Source organism: Apteryx rowi, unplaced genomic scaffold (genome assembly GCF_003343035.1).
Source record: "Apteryx rowi isolate R43461 unplaced genomic scaffold, aptRow1 scaffold_89, whole genome shotgun sequence".
In the NCBI taxonomy this organism is placed as follows: domain Eukaryota; kingdom Metazoa; phylum Chordata; class Aves; order Apterygiformes; family Apterygidae; genus Apteryx; species Apteryx rowi.
Genome location: NW_020451193.1, coordinates 958675 through 975795, shown reverse-complemented (window position 1 = coordinate 975795; position 17121 = coordinate 958675). Strand labels below are relative to the sequence as shown.

Below are 17121 nucleotides of genomic sequence, written 5' to 3'. Positions count from 1 at the left end.
GAGAATTTGCACAGCAGCACAGGTAATACAAAGCAGGACAAATGAAATCTAGGAAGAGTTAAAGGAACTGGTACCAAAGAAGAAAAAAGACTATTTTAAGGAAGAGGAGACTGTAAAAGAAGCAAATGACTGTTCCAAGCATTGCGGGTTACAGAACAGGACCAAGAACATGAGATAAAGGGAACAGTGACAAGAGAACACTGGTTGATAAATGCAAATAAGAGAAATTCAAAAGCATGAAGACAAACAGAGACTTTATAAAGATACAGCCCAGTAAAGTCTGGCAGTTTTTGCACAAAGGATGTTAACTCCCTGCACAGAGACCAATTTTTGACAGAAATCTAAGCCGTGCCTGAATTTTGGAAGAGTAGAAAGCTCCTGCTGTATTTTTATCCTCTCTCTAAACAGCCTATTGTGACGGCCTCTCTGCTGAAGGGAAGTACATACAAATTTTTCAAACAGGAACACTGACCATTCCTATCTGTTTGAAAACATGACAAGATGAATGCAAGCACTGGGCCAGTTCCCTGCTGCTTGCCTTCAGTCTAGCTGAAGGCCCCCTAGTCAACTGCATTTTTGCAAGCTACCTATACAGCCATGGTCTCAAGAAGGGAAGAAGCTGGGAGCAGTAGATCATGGAGATTTCTGTAGCAGTTACATTTTAGAAAGCCTGAATGTAAGCAGAAAGGAAGTAAAAGGCCATGGCCGTCATTCTAGATATTAATACAGATCTTCTATTTTTTCATCTGTTTTCTATAAATAAAATAACTTTAATCTATAACTTTCAAATGGTGCTTCCTTTTTAGTGTCTATCCTTTTTATACTTTTCCCTGTACTCATTACAGAAGTTAGATGCAGAAGTCTGGTAACTGACTCTCTCCGCCCTCTGAGCGAGTTCCACCTAAACAATATCAATAGAAATTTCAGACCACACCTTACCACATTTAGACAGGGTGTTTCAGCCTGGGGGAAAGGGTGTACACTCAGCTTCTATGTGCCTAAAACAGATCCCCCTGTATAGGAAAAATGGGAAGAGCGAGCTCCCTCAGAGCTCCATTACATTTTGAATTCAGTATCTGTGCATGGCCATTGATGTTCTTGCCTGTGTTCTCCAGCTTAGCCCCACTGGGATCCTGTACTAGTGACCTGAGGGACTTAAATGGGTAGCCAGCCTCATGATAGTCTCCCATCTTGCAGGTTATTGTAGTTATCCTCACGTACTCAGTATTTCCTACTGGCAACACAGAAGCAGCTCTTGACTCAATGAATAATTTTTTTTTACAATGTTATAACATTGCCAAATTCTTCCCCAACCATTGTTTCAGATGCTTAAAACAGGATTAGGGATTCCACTCTAGACTTATGCTTATGTCCTTTACTAAACCAACAGAAACTAACCTGTTGGTATTACACATTAATGACTATGAATCAGCTGCATTTCAAATCAATGACCTAGAAATGAAAGGCTTTAAAGTCTTCTCACCCTTTCATAATCCTCCTGTTTATTCTGGCAGCCCACTGCTCAGTGAGAATTAAAACCAGTTTTTTTTTTTGATACTTACCTTCAAAACCATCATTATCAATGTCTCCTAGATTGGCTATGGACTCTCCAAACCTGGCTGCATATGAGTCACTCCCACTGAGCTCTATGTCTAGTTCTACCATCTTTGCCTCCTGAAGGAAAACATAATCATTGAACAGTACATTAACAAAGGGTGTTCCAGATGACTTGGATGATTACTCAAAACGTTAAACTGCTTTTGGATGGTAAGAGAAAATCATACTGATCTCCTTGGTGCACAAGCCAGAATTATCAAAGATATTCACCAATATTTAGTTGTTCTTTAAGAAAGAGAACAGCAATGTGTTGCCATAGTAAACGCCTCTAAGCAACAGCAAGCTTATATCAGAGTGCAGGTACTTATAGCACTGAGAAAACAGTGTGTGCACGCGTGTGTGTATGCACATGTGTGCGCTAAAAAGGTAGTAACTAGTAGCTGCTTCAGAGCTACAGTGTTTGCTTTGGTAATTTGAAGGTGTCCTAGAGTGACTTAATTCTCTGTGAGGAACACATTCCTGGTAAGAAAATGTTAACTACAACTATAAAATAATGAATGTGTATCAGTGTGGGGAGGAGGGATGGAAAATAGATATGAAGATAAAATTAACAACGCCAAATAAATTCAAAAGCAGACAAAAAATAGAGTGATTATACTTTCACTTCTGATACCTACAAAGAATAAAAGGAAGCTGATTCTAATACATGGTCTGTCCAGCTTATTTATTTGCCAAACTGGGAAATATTAACAGATCTACCAGTGCTCTTCCTTACTTCTACTACTAATTGCACACAAATTTTTCATTCCCTGTTTGCTTTGGAAGTGCTAAATAAGTTGCTCTTAACATGCCAGTTTAGCAGTAAGCATGGCAAYGGAAGATAGCTTGCTGTAGCAAGCAGTAGCAGGCTGTAACTATCACAAGATACTATGAAACACAACCAGACTGTCTTCAGTTTCAACACTAGTGTAAATAATGTGTTAAAGCTTATACAGCTAGCATTTGACGTGTACATATGCTACAGAGTCCTGCTGCTGTTTTTCCACACATTCTGCTCTTGCTAGAAAGTCAGTTTGTTTTACAGATAATACTTGGCACTACCAGTTGATATAGGATTGTCATACTGGTACTAAAGTTGTTTTGCCTACACCTTTAACTACCTTACAATAAGAAATAGAAAATCTCTTTAGGTTGTTATACTGGAATGATTACTACATGTTTTTAAAGAGAAAATACTTACAGAACCTGAATTGATGTAAACGAAAACTCTTCCTTCTTCTCTAATGGTACTTTGCATTGGAGCACCAACTAGCAAGTCTGAGAGGCCATCTGAAGTCAGGTCCACAGCACAAACTGCAGCTCCAAAGTAAGAACCAAGCTGTGTGCAAACAAGAAATCCCATTATCTTCAAATTTTTATGAAGACATGCTGGAAGTTCTAAGGCGCAGAATAGCTGCATGAAAGACTTACCTTTTTACCCTTTAGTTCAAATAGAATATTTAGTTGCTTCTCAATGCTAAAAATGTATGCCTAAAATGAAGAGAAAATAAAAGTGCTGTTCAGCGAGCAGTAATCTGAAATACTGTTTTGTGCTTTTTCTACAGTGTGGGCTAGAGAATCAGCAAGGCAACGCACAACATCACAGGGTACAACTATTCTCTATTTCTTATCCACACCTTTCATTAATACCATCGTTCACAGCACTGTTATCTAGATTATTTTCCCTCATTCCTTCTTGGCCCTTTTTCCCCATGAGAAATTGTATTATCTAACACTTGTCTTTATTACATTAACCTAAACTGGAAAATCACAGGTAGAGGGGCAGGAGGAAATCCTCTTCAAACCAATAGTATGAACAATCTCTTACTTTACCAGTCTGCTCCTGTTGGGGAGCCCCTCCAATTACTTCTGTACTAGCTGACGTCAAAAAATGCCCAGCTCCAACAGAGTATCCTGTAAATTAGAAATGCACTACTCAACATTTCTAATATCACATAAAGAAGAAAAGGGAGCATGATGTATAAAAGCTGTCAATACCACAAATTACTGTGAGTTTGACATACAGACATCAAGCAAGCTACCAATGTAAACACTATAGAAAGAAAAAATTTTGAAATAAGTAAAAGGTCAATAAAAACAGCAAGTTCCAGCAACCTCAGAGCTATTGTGGGTCAGAAACACTAATTTCTTCCCAAGGTCTCAATTATCTGTCATATTTTAAAAGTCAGTTTAAAAAATTGCAAACATTTTCTGTTAATGCATGTTCTGTAAGTGTTCAGTGGGTCTGTATCGTAATACAAATAAAAAGTATCAACCGTTCATTTAGTGCAATGTGGAAGCATTTTATTCAATTGTCACCACTCTGTAATTTAACTATTGTTTTAACTGGACTGCAGAAAAATGAAATGTAGCACTACTTATATGTGTGTGTACATATATATTGTTTATATTGTTTTAGATATACATTCATATACAAACATTGTATTTTATACACACACATATGAAGAACTCAGGAACACTTTGGAGCTGAAGTTTGGGTAATAAGAAAATACTTCATGAGTTTTTGTAAATGAATCTACACAACAAAGTACTATAAGTGGAAACAGCTCTTGACAAATAGGACCATATTTTGGTGCAAAGTCCAACCACAGAATTGCAAATGGAAGGCTGAGGCCTAAATCTAGCTACGAGTCATCCTCACTTTTTCTGAAGTTCATTATGGCTAAGTTGAAACAGGGACGACAGTAAACGTATTTTGCTACTCTTGCATTTACAGAATTTCTGACAATTTTCACAGCATGTAGAGAAAATGGAAAAATCAGCTTGTATCAGATGAGAATAAGCCTTATATCCTTCATCTGTGAAGAAAACTGTCTGGCATTCAAGTTCTCATTATGCCAGCATTTTCTTTTCATGTTTTAAGCTAACAGAGGTGAACAAGACAATTTATCATTTAAAGGTCAACACCCAGTTTTTACTTATTCAGCAAAAAATTAAGCTTAAGTGGATAAGCCTTAATTTACCTCCTCTGACCTTTATTTTCTAGTAATTTTGGTTTTGCTGAAGTGTAAACATTAATGTTCCTATTGAACTTGTTTTAAAAAAATCACCGAAAGAAACTATAGTAACCAGAGAGTCCAGACTTTCATTGTGGTAAAAGAAGGTTGGGGGTAGGGGTGGGGAGGAATCACGTAATTAACCCTTTACATTAAAGGCCCTACATAACCAAATCCAATTGTATTTCCAACCCCAGAATTATCTCCTCTTTACTGAACATTGGCTGACTGCCTTAAAATACACTGGCTTTTCATATTCTCCTGTTTTAATGACAGGTGTTACAATGACTTTCCAGCTTTCTGAAACATCATTTGCCCTTCTCAGGTTCCTAAAATAAACTATTACTTTGTGATTTCTTTAAGACAGATCTTTAAGTACCTAAGGTTACTCTTTCATCAGGCCCAGCTGATTTGAAAGACTGACTTACTTATCTAACCCCTTTAAAGATGACTGCTATTCATCTCAAAGGCATTTGTATTCTGAAGAAGTCGAGAAAATCTACCAAATATTATGCATTCCCAGCTTCTCTTTCTAAACTTGCTTTTTGCTTTTATTTGTCTCATACCTAAACATCTTCATTTCTTCCAACTTACAGAAAATGTTATGATATTTTTTGTACTCTCTTCCTGCAAAACTCTAATTTGTTACGTATTACTCTGACTGTTTTTTAAAAAAATGTAAATAAAGCAGCCAACTGATCGTCTCTGCCAGAAGAAAGGAATAGTAGAAGTATATAATTATGTGTAGTCATGTGCCTTGAATTACAGTCTAGTCACAATATATTTTGACCATTTGGTAAAGATATTTTTGTTCATCATTTAAGGTATAAACACACTCATCTGTAAAAATTCTTTGATAACAGAATTAGCCACGAATAGATTTCAGCCTAAGACAATGCAAGAGATGGGACAGAACAGAAGCTGAGGGAGGGCAAGGGAAGGTACCTTCACTTTCTTTCAACTACAGTATTACTATGAAGAGACCAAACAGAGGTTTAAGTAGCACGTAACAAAAGGGAAATTTAAGGTTCATCTCAGGTAGTACTGCACGGAGACACAGATGAGCTAGTTATCCCTTTCTTCTTCACTTTCCTCTAGAAAGGGCAGAATTGAGAGGGACAGGCAGTTCTGCCTTGCCAGTATGCTGGCTGGTATGGTCGCACCTGGACACTGGAGAAGTGCTCATGAAGGAAAATCCAGTATATCTCAGTTCCTGGAAGGGCAAGAGAGCAAAGAGAGACTCTATGCGTGAAGAAATTCTTTCACTGCCCCTCTCCTATCATAGTTCTTATGGGGGCTTTTACCCATTTGCCTATACCTGACTTTCAGCTATCAATGACTTGACTCATTCATTACAGAAATTCCCACTCTTACACCCTATAGAGCATAAGAATAGAAATACAGGATGTGCCTTTTCTGGACAGGTACAATGTTTTGCTGCTTGATTGTTGTTGGAAAGCTGCAGCAAGGTTTTACAGTGCTCTCTAAGGTTACATTACTGATTAAGCATATTGATCTGGTAGCTGATCATCTTTTACCATAAGCCATCTCTTGCATAATTTCCCCTCAGATCTGGACTGCAACCTTTCAAAGGCTTAGTAGTGAATTCTGAAGTGTTATCCATTTCACATTGCATAATAGTTATTTCATAACTTATGTCTCCTTCCTATTGTCAAAAGAGGGAAATCACAAACAGGAACTGTTTATCCACGTGTACTGAATCTATGGGTGGGAAAATGCCAAAACCAAAGGTCACAGACAAAAGCATTCTTGCACACCAATTCAGGAAGGACAGACGAGCTTTTCTTAGTGTGTACTGAGAAAACTGAAGTTGTTCTGGCACAAAACCCTATAAATTCTAGTGCTAAATGCAGATAACTACTTGGATGTTGGTACAGGGGTAAGAGTTGCGTGGCTTTCAGTGCAGACATTTGTAGATAAAGTTTGCATTCCCATGCATCCAGAAACAAGATATGATTGGAATATAAAAAAAAAAGAAACACAAAAACATGACTGGAGGCAAGTCTGTGTCTTAAGATCATAGCATACCTTCCCTTATGGACACTACAATTGAGACTTATTTTCTTGCAACTTTCACTTTTATGAACTTTTCATATTTCTGTTGTATGCAAAGTCAGCATGTCCTTTGCTATGAAAACCCTTGCCAGCATTTCAGATTTAACAGTGAAGTGCAAACTAGTGGTAATCTGAAGCATATCTCTCCCTTCGGAATCAAGAAATGATACAAACTCAGTGGAGTGATGATAAAAACAGAAAGATAATGTTTGAGAAGCTTTCAAGTGAAAAGAACAGAGAAGAAACCTCATATTTGAGTAATATTTAACAAAATCAGAACACATCTTTAGAATTGTTGCTCCTGGAATAAAAGAAAGCACTGATAAACACCGTGCACTTCAAGACCAATTATTTAGCTAATTCTTTGATTTATATAAAGTATTAAATTTTTTAAAATACCTAGATAACTGCCAAATTTCACTTGGTTATTTGAATCTGTATAAGCATGGATTGTATTTGCAGTTGTATTGTATACAAAAACAGAACCAGTCCAATAAAACGATCCCGGGGCTCCCATTATAATTAAGTCCTAAAAGAAAAATAAAACAAAGCTATGTTATATATGTTTAAATATTCATGAAGATAGCAAGCAAGTCAACTGCTTTTCTTTAGGTCTCCTGTGAACTCAACAAAACACTAATGGAGATGCATCTGGCTCAGTATTTGGGGATTACCACAAGATCACAGACAACATTTTTCAGACTTTATAAGAATATGGTTATTAAAACTTTGAACTGCCAATCACTTAAAAGAAACCAACAAACAAGATAGTGTCTTCTCAAAAGAATGTTTTAGAAATCATAGTCTTATGGTGAATGTAGATTAAACAATATGGAACATTACCCTCTAAAGCAAGAAGAAAAGCCTTATTCATATTAATGTTGCATTGAATAGATTAAAGAGAATAATAAAACTTCATATTCTGTTATATTCATGCTCTTTTTCTGCATGAAAAGTAATTTTGGATTTGGAGTAAGGTGTAAAAGTATTCCTAGTTAATTGTGAATTATCATGCAAGTCTTATTAAGATTGAATTAAAAAGAAAGGAAACAAGTCTGATTTTTCCTTCCAATGAAAAAGATGGAGCGTGTGTGTGTGCGCACGCACCTGTGTGTGTCTGTGTTCATTCATGTATGTACTTTTATATATGTGTACAGAGGGGGAGGTCAGTTTGGTATCTTTAATACATACCTCAATGTAAAAACTAGACATTCCAGCCTGGCATGACCCATGGTTTTCTCCAAACTTTCGCACATGATCTGGATATTGGCAAGAAATATTAAAAAAAATGAGAAACATGTAATTTCAGATTTTTTTTTAGCAGGTTTCCAACACAAGTTGAGACAAAAAAAAATTTGATTTTCAGTTCTGTAATAAAACTAAAAACAGTTTCCACTGTATAGCCTTTAGCTTCAAAAATAGTAGTGTAACAAATTCAAAGCAATATGTACCACTTGATCACAGCTGCCTTTGAAGTCTTGTGCCTGTAAAAGTTACTTTTCTCTTTAAATTATTCCATGAAAGAAATATGCCAAATGAAACAGTATAAATAGTTTGAACAGCACAGATGGATATGCTTAACTCTTTTCTTCATACTCTGTGTACAGTTCAGGCATAATTTGATTGACAAGCACACTTATCTTCATAGGAGTTGCCCTGATGCTCCATTCAGGCTTTGAAGGGTTTATGTTGCGGATATCTTAAAAATATGGTATCTACCACCCTTAGCAATTGTCTTTATATTCAACTCTCCCAGCTCTATTTTCCTGCTTTTCCTTGCTAACTGCCTCCCATCAGGCTTCCCTTCATTTCATCCCTAGAGTTATTCACTTAATAATCATGGAAGATAAAAGGATTATTTCACCAATGCTTGTAACAGCCTCTGAAGCCAGCAGAAGGATGTGTGAAGGTGTTACTCTTATCGGTCTGTGTGGAAAAGCCAGATTGTCAGCTCTTCCTTGCTTTTACAAGGGGCAGGGTCACTAGGCAGTTCTCCTACGTGACAGGAAGGTATCAGAGGAAAAGCCAGGGATTCAATCTGTTTGATAGTTTCAGATCTTGATTCTTATTCTGTCACCTGCAGTCTTCTGAGGAGAAGACCTGCAGAAGATCTCACACTGCAGGCACAGGCTTGGCAGGAACCAAGTTCAGAGCAGGGACACACCAGCAGAACATGAGGCTGCAGGGGCTGCTTTGAGGAACCAAGCCAGTTTTATAGAGAACGCTAAGCAGCAACAACCTCTTGAAGATGTTACTTGTATTCCACTGTGAGCACTATGCTGAGCAGAGTGAGCAAATGACAGAGCAAAGGAATGAAGGAGCTCCTGTACTGGCCTATTTTTGAGGAGCATACATCCTTCAGGGGTCCAGTCCAATGAGCAAGTGCTTTGATGCCTTATTTAAACTATTTTTTGCCTGTTGAAAGCAACTTCAAAGTGACAAATGTCTTGCTCACAGATTTATATTACAGGTTGGGCTTATATCAGCACTTAGTCTTTGAGCCTTTGGCTGCAGAAAGCCTGTCTAGAACAACACAGGTTCTTCACACTCTCTGAATCATTTGATTTTACATCTTATTCTTTCCTAGAAATGACGCAAGCATTCTGCTTACCTATATAGCACGGGCATATTCTTCTACTCAGATCAGTTCGAAAATCAGAAGAGATGGCAAAACAAATACCATAAGGGAGTTTGTGTTCATTTTTTATGTAAAAGATATTTTTCCATCTATGTCCACAAGCCTATGAATAAAAAACAAACATCATGTCTGACACAGAAGCAAAAGAATGGTGAAGGCAGTCTAACAAATGGACACACAGTTCCAAAGATAATACATACAACGATAGATCCATTTTCTTTTGGCTGCCTTGATAAGCTGACACCCAACCACTGATTATCACGCTCTTCCAAACAAGTCTTTCCACAGCGCTCTCCAGTTGGGTTGCCTAGGACACAAAGACCAATACTTTGAACAGATGGACAGATCAAAGTGACTTGTGGCACATGACTGAAACACTAGAGAATTCTATTGAAAGACTTCAGTAATGCAAGTTTGATGGACCTTATGCCTGTATGTTTTATGTAGGCTTTTCCATGTAAATGTTTCACATTCCTCTTGAACAAAGGTAAGACTGCATGTAGTCAACGAGAACATGCTGTTTCTGAACATGACTGATTTGGCAGTGAGTGTTGGTTTCTCTGTCACTATGAAAACTAAGATAGAAAGTGACTTTACACTCAATTTAATATAGCATGTATATATATTTTTTAAGTAGCATCTATTTCATGGCTTATGCCATATCACTATGATATATCATATCACTATGAGAGATTTTCCTTCAGTAATGCTAATAAGTTTATATTGCTAAACGGACCAAATTCAAAGATTCTTGACTGATACTCTAAGAAATCTGAAGCCAATATCTGAAACCAAATTAAGCAAGAATATAAAGATTTATATAGTAGTGGGCTTATATTGCCAGCCTGAATTCTCTTTCCTGGAATTTGACCTTCAGGAGCCCCAAGCTATCATAGGGTTGGGTTTTGCAAGTGTTTCTTATGAATTTTTAGGCTGAAAACAAGTAGGGTCTCCAGTACCCAAACTCTAGCCTAAAGCAAATATCTCTTCTACTTTTTTCTTAGCTATATCCCTACTGGTAGCAGGTCTTAAAATGGCCTCTACTGCAAACTCATATCAAATAAAGGGTGCATAACAGCAATTTCTGCTGGGGATGTGAAATCATGATGGATGCATGTCCTGTGTACTTCCTGCACCACTATTTATTTAGAAGTGTGTTTTTTTTTTTCCTTTTTTTCTTAAGAAGAGTTAATTTTAAAACCTTAGAGAATATAGTGAAGTTTCTTCAAACTCCCCAAATGGCTACAGTACTGTCCAGTTAGCAAATATTTGCTTCCTCATAGAAAGTAGTGGTAGTATCTGTGGCAAGGAGAAGCTACACATTCAAAGAGATTTTAAGTTATATGAAGCAAGCTTTTAATTTATGAAAGTATCTGTTGTACGTTTGTGTGAACAAACATTAACCAAAATATTGAGCCAGTATTTTTTTAAAGTACAGTATCCACATGACACAGTTTGAGGAAAAAACTGCTTGCAAAATAAACAAGTTCTTTTGGATAATTTTAATACTTTCCCAGATTCAGCACAGTCACTGATGAACCCACAACTTTTGAAGTTTAAGTGTTTTTAGCTACCCAGAAGAGGGCGCCAATATGGATCATAGACTACAATGATAAAGGTGACGTCCAAGAAGAAAAACCAACCCCACATCCAAACTGTGCTTGCATGAGAGCTGAAATTTATTACTAATCAATGAATCTGAGAGTTTAAAGAAATACAGTCCTAATTCAACCCTAATAGGTTTGTTGAATTCCCTTCAGAGGACAGACAAGCACCCAATTAAGTATGAACACAAAGTAAGGGGATGTATCTAGTCTATTCAGTAACCAGGAGAATGATGAATTGCTGTGGGCTTTATTACATACCTTCTCATAACTAACAGTGTTTAAAATGATTTTTTACCTAGGACATCAGAGTCTTTTTGAGGGAAAATATTAGATTAATAGAATCAAGATAATTATTTTTTGCATGGTAAAAAACTTCAGGGAAAGCACCTGTAGGAAAAATCCAAGTCATCCTTATTCCAGAGCTCATTCCCTACTGTTCTGTTACAGGCCTAGCATTTGACAATTATCTGAAGAAACCGTTGTGACCTCGAATTCTTTTACTTCCTTACTATCTCTCCACTGCTTTTTCCAAACATAGCATTTTCTACTTCCTCTGATGAAAAGACTAGGGTAGTGCAGGTAGAACTTCTTCATAGAACTGCAGAGAGGACAATGCTCCCTGCCTACTGCAAATGTGGTTTATTTCTTCCTAAAAGTAACATCCTTCATAGAGTCAAGAGGCATCTCCTTCATCTCTCTTCTTTACTCCTTCTTCCCCCATGCACCTTTCCCCATGACATCACGGAAATAAGTATGAGCAAATCCAAGTAAATAGGAACTGACCTTAGAACTCACAGTAACATCACCTTCAGTTCTCTTTGGTCCAAGAGAACCTATAATGTCATTGCAATTTAATAAACCTCTGTAGGTCACCTGAGGTACGGTAACCAACTCTGTGTATGCTTTTACTCCATGACAAGCATGAAATAAAACGTGTTACTTTAAACATCTACTAAAAAGCTGAATTTTCTGTAGGCTGTCAGCTACTACAGTCTAAGTGAGAAGCTTCTGAATTGGCTAATGCCAGTGACATGATTCTCCATATATTGAACATACCTCTGCCCTCCCACCCTGCAACAATTTTCAGACACAAGTTTGGAATTTAGTTATGTCATGTAGAACACCTCACTACCTCAAGAAGATATTTCCATGGTTTGCATGAATTACAAAGCATGTTGATCTGATTCAAGTCCTCTCAGAAACAACATTCTATTTCATTCCCATGCTTAGGAACTAATACTTAATAAAGTCACAAAAGCTGCTTCTAGTAACTCCATTCCAGTAATATTTTTTGTCCTCTTATGACAATGACTTATGTTGGACATGCTTTATACTGTATGTGGATTTGTAAGAAATAAAAGTGGAGGAGACCAGTGTCATAAATTTAGATCTTAAAGAGGTTTTCTGAGATTTTCTGTTAGTAAGTCAAGCAAGACCAGGTAATGGTGTTGTTAGAGACCAGAGGAAATTTTGCTCGTTTTAGCACTTTTTTCTTGTGTCTATTTCAGAGGTCCATAATGAGAAAAAAGACTTCCATTCATTTGTCTTCATTGGACTGTATTCCCTTTTTCCTTGGCTCTAGCATACATTCTTGATTCACATTCTCTTTGGCCCTCTGCTGACCTACTGACCTTCTCTTCTCTGACTGGCAAGTATTCAAGCACCTTWAAAATGATAGATCTTTGTGGGCAAGAGAAACACAATGGGCACAATGATAAGCAGGGGTAAGACATTATCAAGGTTTTATCCAAAGAGAAGAGAAAATGCTGTTGTCTGCACAAGCAATAGAATAGCACTGCACAAGCTTGAGAGGACATGGCAGCTTGATTGCCTCAGGGAAAAGGAGCATGCGTTGCCACAAAGTCACCCAAAGATAAGTAATTGCCCAGTCTGTGTACATTACACATCTGGAAGAAACACTTCTGTTATTATTCCTGCTGTACCCATCCACGGAAACAACACAGCTGCATATAAATAAGATCACAACTTAAAAAGCCACTTCTAGCTTTGGCCTCAAGGACTCTATACAGATGTTTGCCATATCATCTGAGAAGCCAGTTTTATATAACTTGCTCCAGTGCTCGCTATACTCAACAGCCTCTCATGATCCTTTTTATCCTCCCAGAACTCCTCCGATCCTATTGCTAGCTGATTAAAACTGTGAAGCCTACTGCACAGATGACAACCCTCCTGAGATCCTACTCTTAGATGTCAGAGCCTCACAAGATTCTTTCATTCACCCAGGGCCATATCTTTTCTCTCTTCAGGGATTTGATAGGTCTTATTGCTCAACCATCTTCACCCAAAACATATCTTATTTAGGTGAGAGCTGTTTCCATAACTCTATAACAGATCTAGGTCAAGGAGGTCCTGTCTTTCCTTGGACTAGTAAGGCTATTTCAAACTAAATCACTGGCAGGATATGAACAAGGCAGGTGAGATCAAAAAGCCAAACTTCCAAAGGCAAAAAGCATACTGTAATCAAAGCCAAACAAATGCAAGTTAGCCTTTGGGGGAAAGCTGTTAACTGTTCACTTCTTTTCCACAGTAACGATTCAGCTGGGGGAGCTAGAGGGCAATTTGTTCACAGGTTAAATTTATGAAGGACTTAAGAGAAGAGCGATACTGTGGGGCAACACTTTTTGACCTCATTTTAAAGAACGCGCAAGAGAATTTACTGTAAAATTTGTAGTTGAAACTTTTTTTTCTTGTTAGCCCGGATGGCAAATTTTACAAATCGTATTCTATGTTATTAGCAAATAAATCACACTCAGTTTCAAATCAGAGAGTCCAACTACAAATAAATCAATAGTTTAGAATATTTGACACCACTGACAAAACAAAGTACTAGAACTAGAAAAGAGACTCTCAACACTTTATGCCTCTTCAGCAATCAGAGAGATTTACAGTGCAAGTGACGGGCTGGGAAAACAAAAATTTGCTAGTGCCTCTCACGACTTCTCTTGGTTCTTAAATCAGCCCAGGTCCCTAACACCTTGAACAACATTAAAATTCTCTAAATTACACCTGTATGAGTTACAGCTGGGACGACTGCAACATAGGACTGTTTCCAGCAAATCTTTCTCTATTGAGGAGCTGGATAGGACTGTGTGATCAAAAAAAAAACAACCGCAAAACCACACCCAACAACAACTGCCACCTCCCCCCTCCCCCCCCAAATAATAGCAGTTTTGTTTGATCAGAGATTTCTTGCACAATTGGGCATGAAACCTTTGTTAATTAGTTAAGTCAGTTTTAAGGCTACTTTAGTGAAAAATGGCAGCAAGATAATTTAATATTTCTATGCCTCTGTTTATTACAGAGGTCTGACATTAGGAAAAAATTACTTCTATTGCCTGCTATCACCTTTACATTTCTGTGACTCATAACTAGAAACTTATTACCTCAGAGATTCTTACATTAAAAAAAAAGATGTGAATTCAGGTATTGAAGAGAAAGATAAAATTGGCTATCTCTGAATTCCCCTGTCCTAGCAACATAATATATCCCTGCCCATTTTTCAGAGGAAATTGCTTTCTTCTAAGGGATCAGAACCCAAGCTTGTCAATGGCAAAAATCCAAGCAGAAGAAGAAGGAGGTCACCGACTGAAAGACAGTGTAGATAAAACCATTATGTCCAAAAGTTGCTGACAATCTGAATGAGTTGGATAAGAGATAATTAAGTTTAACTTTGCAATTCAAAGTTCCTGTGTGTATTTCTGTGACTGCTCAGCAGGCTGACAGAGGCTTAACCAAACCCTGACACTACTCTCCTTAATTTACATCCCATKCACCGCAGCATGGTTTGTTTTTTTTATTGACCTCACTTCTTGCTCTATAGTATAACACTTCTTTAAAGTATCTATTTAACTTCAGAAATACCACAGAACTACCTTGGTGTTATGAAGAAGTCACCTAGCCCTAAGGGAATAAACACTTCATAAAATTTCTGTTTCTCTTTGTGGTGTCACCATTTTTAAGCGGGCAGAACAAGACAGTAAACATCACTGTGTACCTGCAGCCTCTAAATATGGGGATGGAAGACTCACTAAACCAAGCCTTTAGTACCACAAAAGCTTTTTCAACTGAAAACTGTTGAGAAAAAGCCATCAAGTTACTTTGTTAGAGCTTTTGTTTCTCCACTGGCTAATTTAATAAATCAAGAAATACTGCAGCGCTACAGTAGTTTTCAAAGAAGCCAAAACCTTAGCACCTTTTTCCCCTCCTTTTCTTCCTCCACGTAGTCAAAGACTATTTTTACCCGGATCCAGAGGCAGGAATTTAATGCCCTTTAGCATATGCTAGTTACTCAAAAAGAGAACCACTTGGTCTGGAATGTGTTTAATTGTAGTTCTTTCTACAAGCAACTGCTATCATTTACAAAGAAAGCACCACTGAAGTATCCTAGCTTTTTGTAGCTTAGGTATGAAAAATAACTCTTATTTCCAGCTGCAGTAAAAACTGAATGGAACCTGTCAATTCTAAATGCTATGTCCAGCTGCATAACGAAATTACTATTTTGACTTAATGTTTTTGTCGTAAAGTCTCGTATTCTGGCCTGAAAATACATCAGCCCATGGTGTTTTATCACTTTTGTTGGTTTCAACTGTTTTGAAAACCTTTTCCCGCGCTTCTTATCCTTACTGGGCGGCAAGTTCATAGTTTTAACTGATCCAGTGACTGTTTCGGTTAAAGCAGGAGAGAAAGTTCAGGAAACTTTTTGTGCATAACATAGGGATAGAGTTTGAATGGCACTGTATTCGAGGAGGACAAGAACAGAGCCCAAAGCAATGTATTCAGAGCAACCAGTTGCAGAGCAGTCTTATTTTGAGCAAGTATCAAACACTTGGAAGCTGGCTGTACTTCCCAAGCACAAGGACAGGGGAGGTAGAGAGATTAGGTCAAATGCAGGAGCCAGCAAATTTGACTCAGTCATGAATAGTTTTGGTCCCCCGAAATTCAATTTATCAGCACATTCACAGGTGGTAAGAACCTACCAGCAAGGCAGTTGTGTTTCGCTGTTGCTTTAGGGTGGCTTCTGCAAAGGAATGCTTTGAAGAGAAATGATGATTTCCACTCCCCTCCCTGAGTTAGCTACATTTGCACTCTTTTCAGAAAGCTGAATTAGCTTTCTGAAGAAAAGCATGAGAGAGAGAGAGAGAGAACTGAAACTCTTACGAGGGCTTTGAATCAGGTGCTGAAACATGCAAAAGAAAACAGTACGGGAATGGGAGCTGTCACATTAGGCTCGTTTCCCTAAATCAAGTTTTGTTGCGTTTCTCTCTGTGGAAAAAGATGCCACCTTCACTATCACTTGATAAAAGCACTGGTCTTGCCCTCAGCGAAAGGCAAACGCTGCTTTAATCTCAAAATGACACACGAGAAACATCCCAAGACGGTGAAGACCGCGGGCGCGCGGCGGGACCAGGTCGGGCCGCCCGGCTCGGCTCGCGCCCGCGCGGCCGTTAGAAACGGCCGTTAGAAACGGGCGCGCGGGGAGGGGCGACCCCGCCGCTCCGCGCGCGCGGCCACTCACCCAGCTGGAGCTGCTCGCACCGCCCGCGGGGGTTCCTCCCGATCCGGCAGCGGAAAATGGCACCGGGGTTGGCCACGGAGCTGTTGGCGGGCCAGTTCGCTCGGGGGGCGCCCGCGACGAGCCTGGAGGTCAAAAACGGCGGCGTGAGGGGGCGCGGCCCGGAGCACCGGGCCGTCGCGGCCGCGCAAACTTCTGCGCGTCCCAGAGTGTGTGTGTGTGGGGGGGAAACGCGACACAACGAAAAAACGCCCCCAACGCTCCCCCGGCCGGAGCCGCCCGGTTTCCCACCACGAGGCCGCCTGGCTCTAGGGACCCGCAGCGAGAGAAGCGTCAAATGCCCCTGCGCGGCCGAGCGGGGGGCGTCCGCCGCGGCCCCGCGCCTTCAGCCGGCTCCGCGCCCGTCGCCGGCCCGGCCACCCCTCGCCGCCGGGGCAGCCTGGCGGGGGGCGCGGGACTCACCAGCTGTCCTCGCCGTGGCGGTGCAGGAGGACCGAGTACCCGAAGAGGGTCCCGTTGCCGCCCTGGAAGAGCAGCGGGTGCTGCGTGTCCAGGTTGTAGGGTCGCGCCGCGGGCAGGCAGTGCCAGAGCAGCAGCAGCAGCGGGGCGGCCCAGCGGGCAGCCCCCCGCGCCGCGCCCCCGCTCCCGCTCCGC

At 39.5% G+C, this 17121-nt stretch overlaps 1 protein-coding gene across 1 annotated transcript in view; it reads right to left on the bottom strand.

Moving 5' to 3' along the window:
• Positions 1-17121, bottom strand: part of ITGA4 (integrin subunit alpha 4) — a 42965-nt gene that overhangs the window by 25285 nt on the left and 559 nt on the right. Inside the window, exons 2-11 of the mRNA XM_026090977.1 lie at positions 16930-17115; positions 16471-16592; positions 9528-9634; positions 9301-9430; positions 7881-7948; positions 7089-7218; positions 3425-3510; positions 3028-3087; positions 2798-2935; positions 1563-1674 (exon numbers count right to left, since the gene is read on the bottom strand). Of these exons, the coding sequence (XP_025946762.1) occupies positions 1563-1674; positions 2798-2935; positions 3028-3087; positions 3425-3510; positions 7089-7218; positions 7881-7948; positions 9301-9430; positions 9528-9634; positions 16471-16592; positions 16930-17115 (1139 nt within the window). The remainder of the gene's footprint in view (positions 1-1562; positions 1675-2797; positions 2936-3027; positions 3088-3424; positions 3511-7088; positions 7219-7880; positions 7949-9300; positions 9431-9527; positions 9635-16470; positions 16593-16929; positions 17116-17121) is intronic.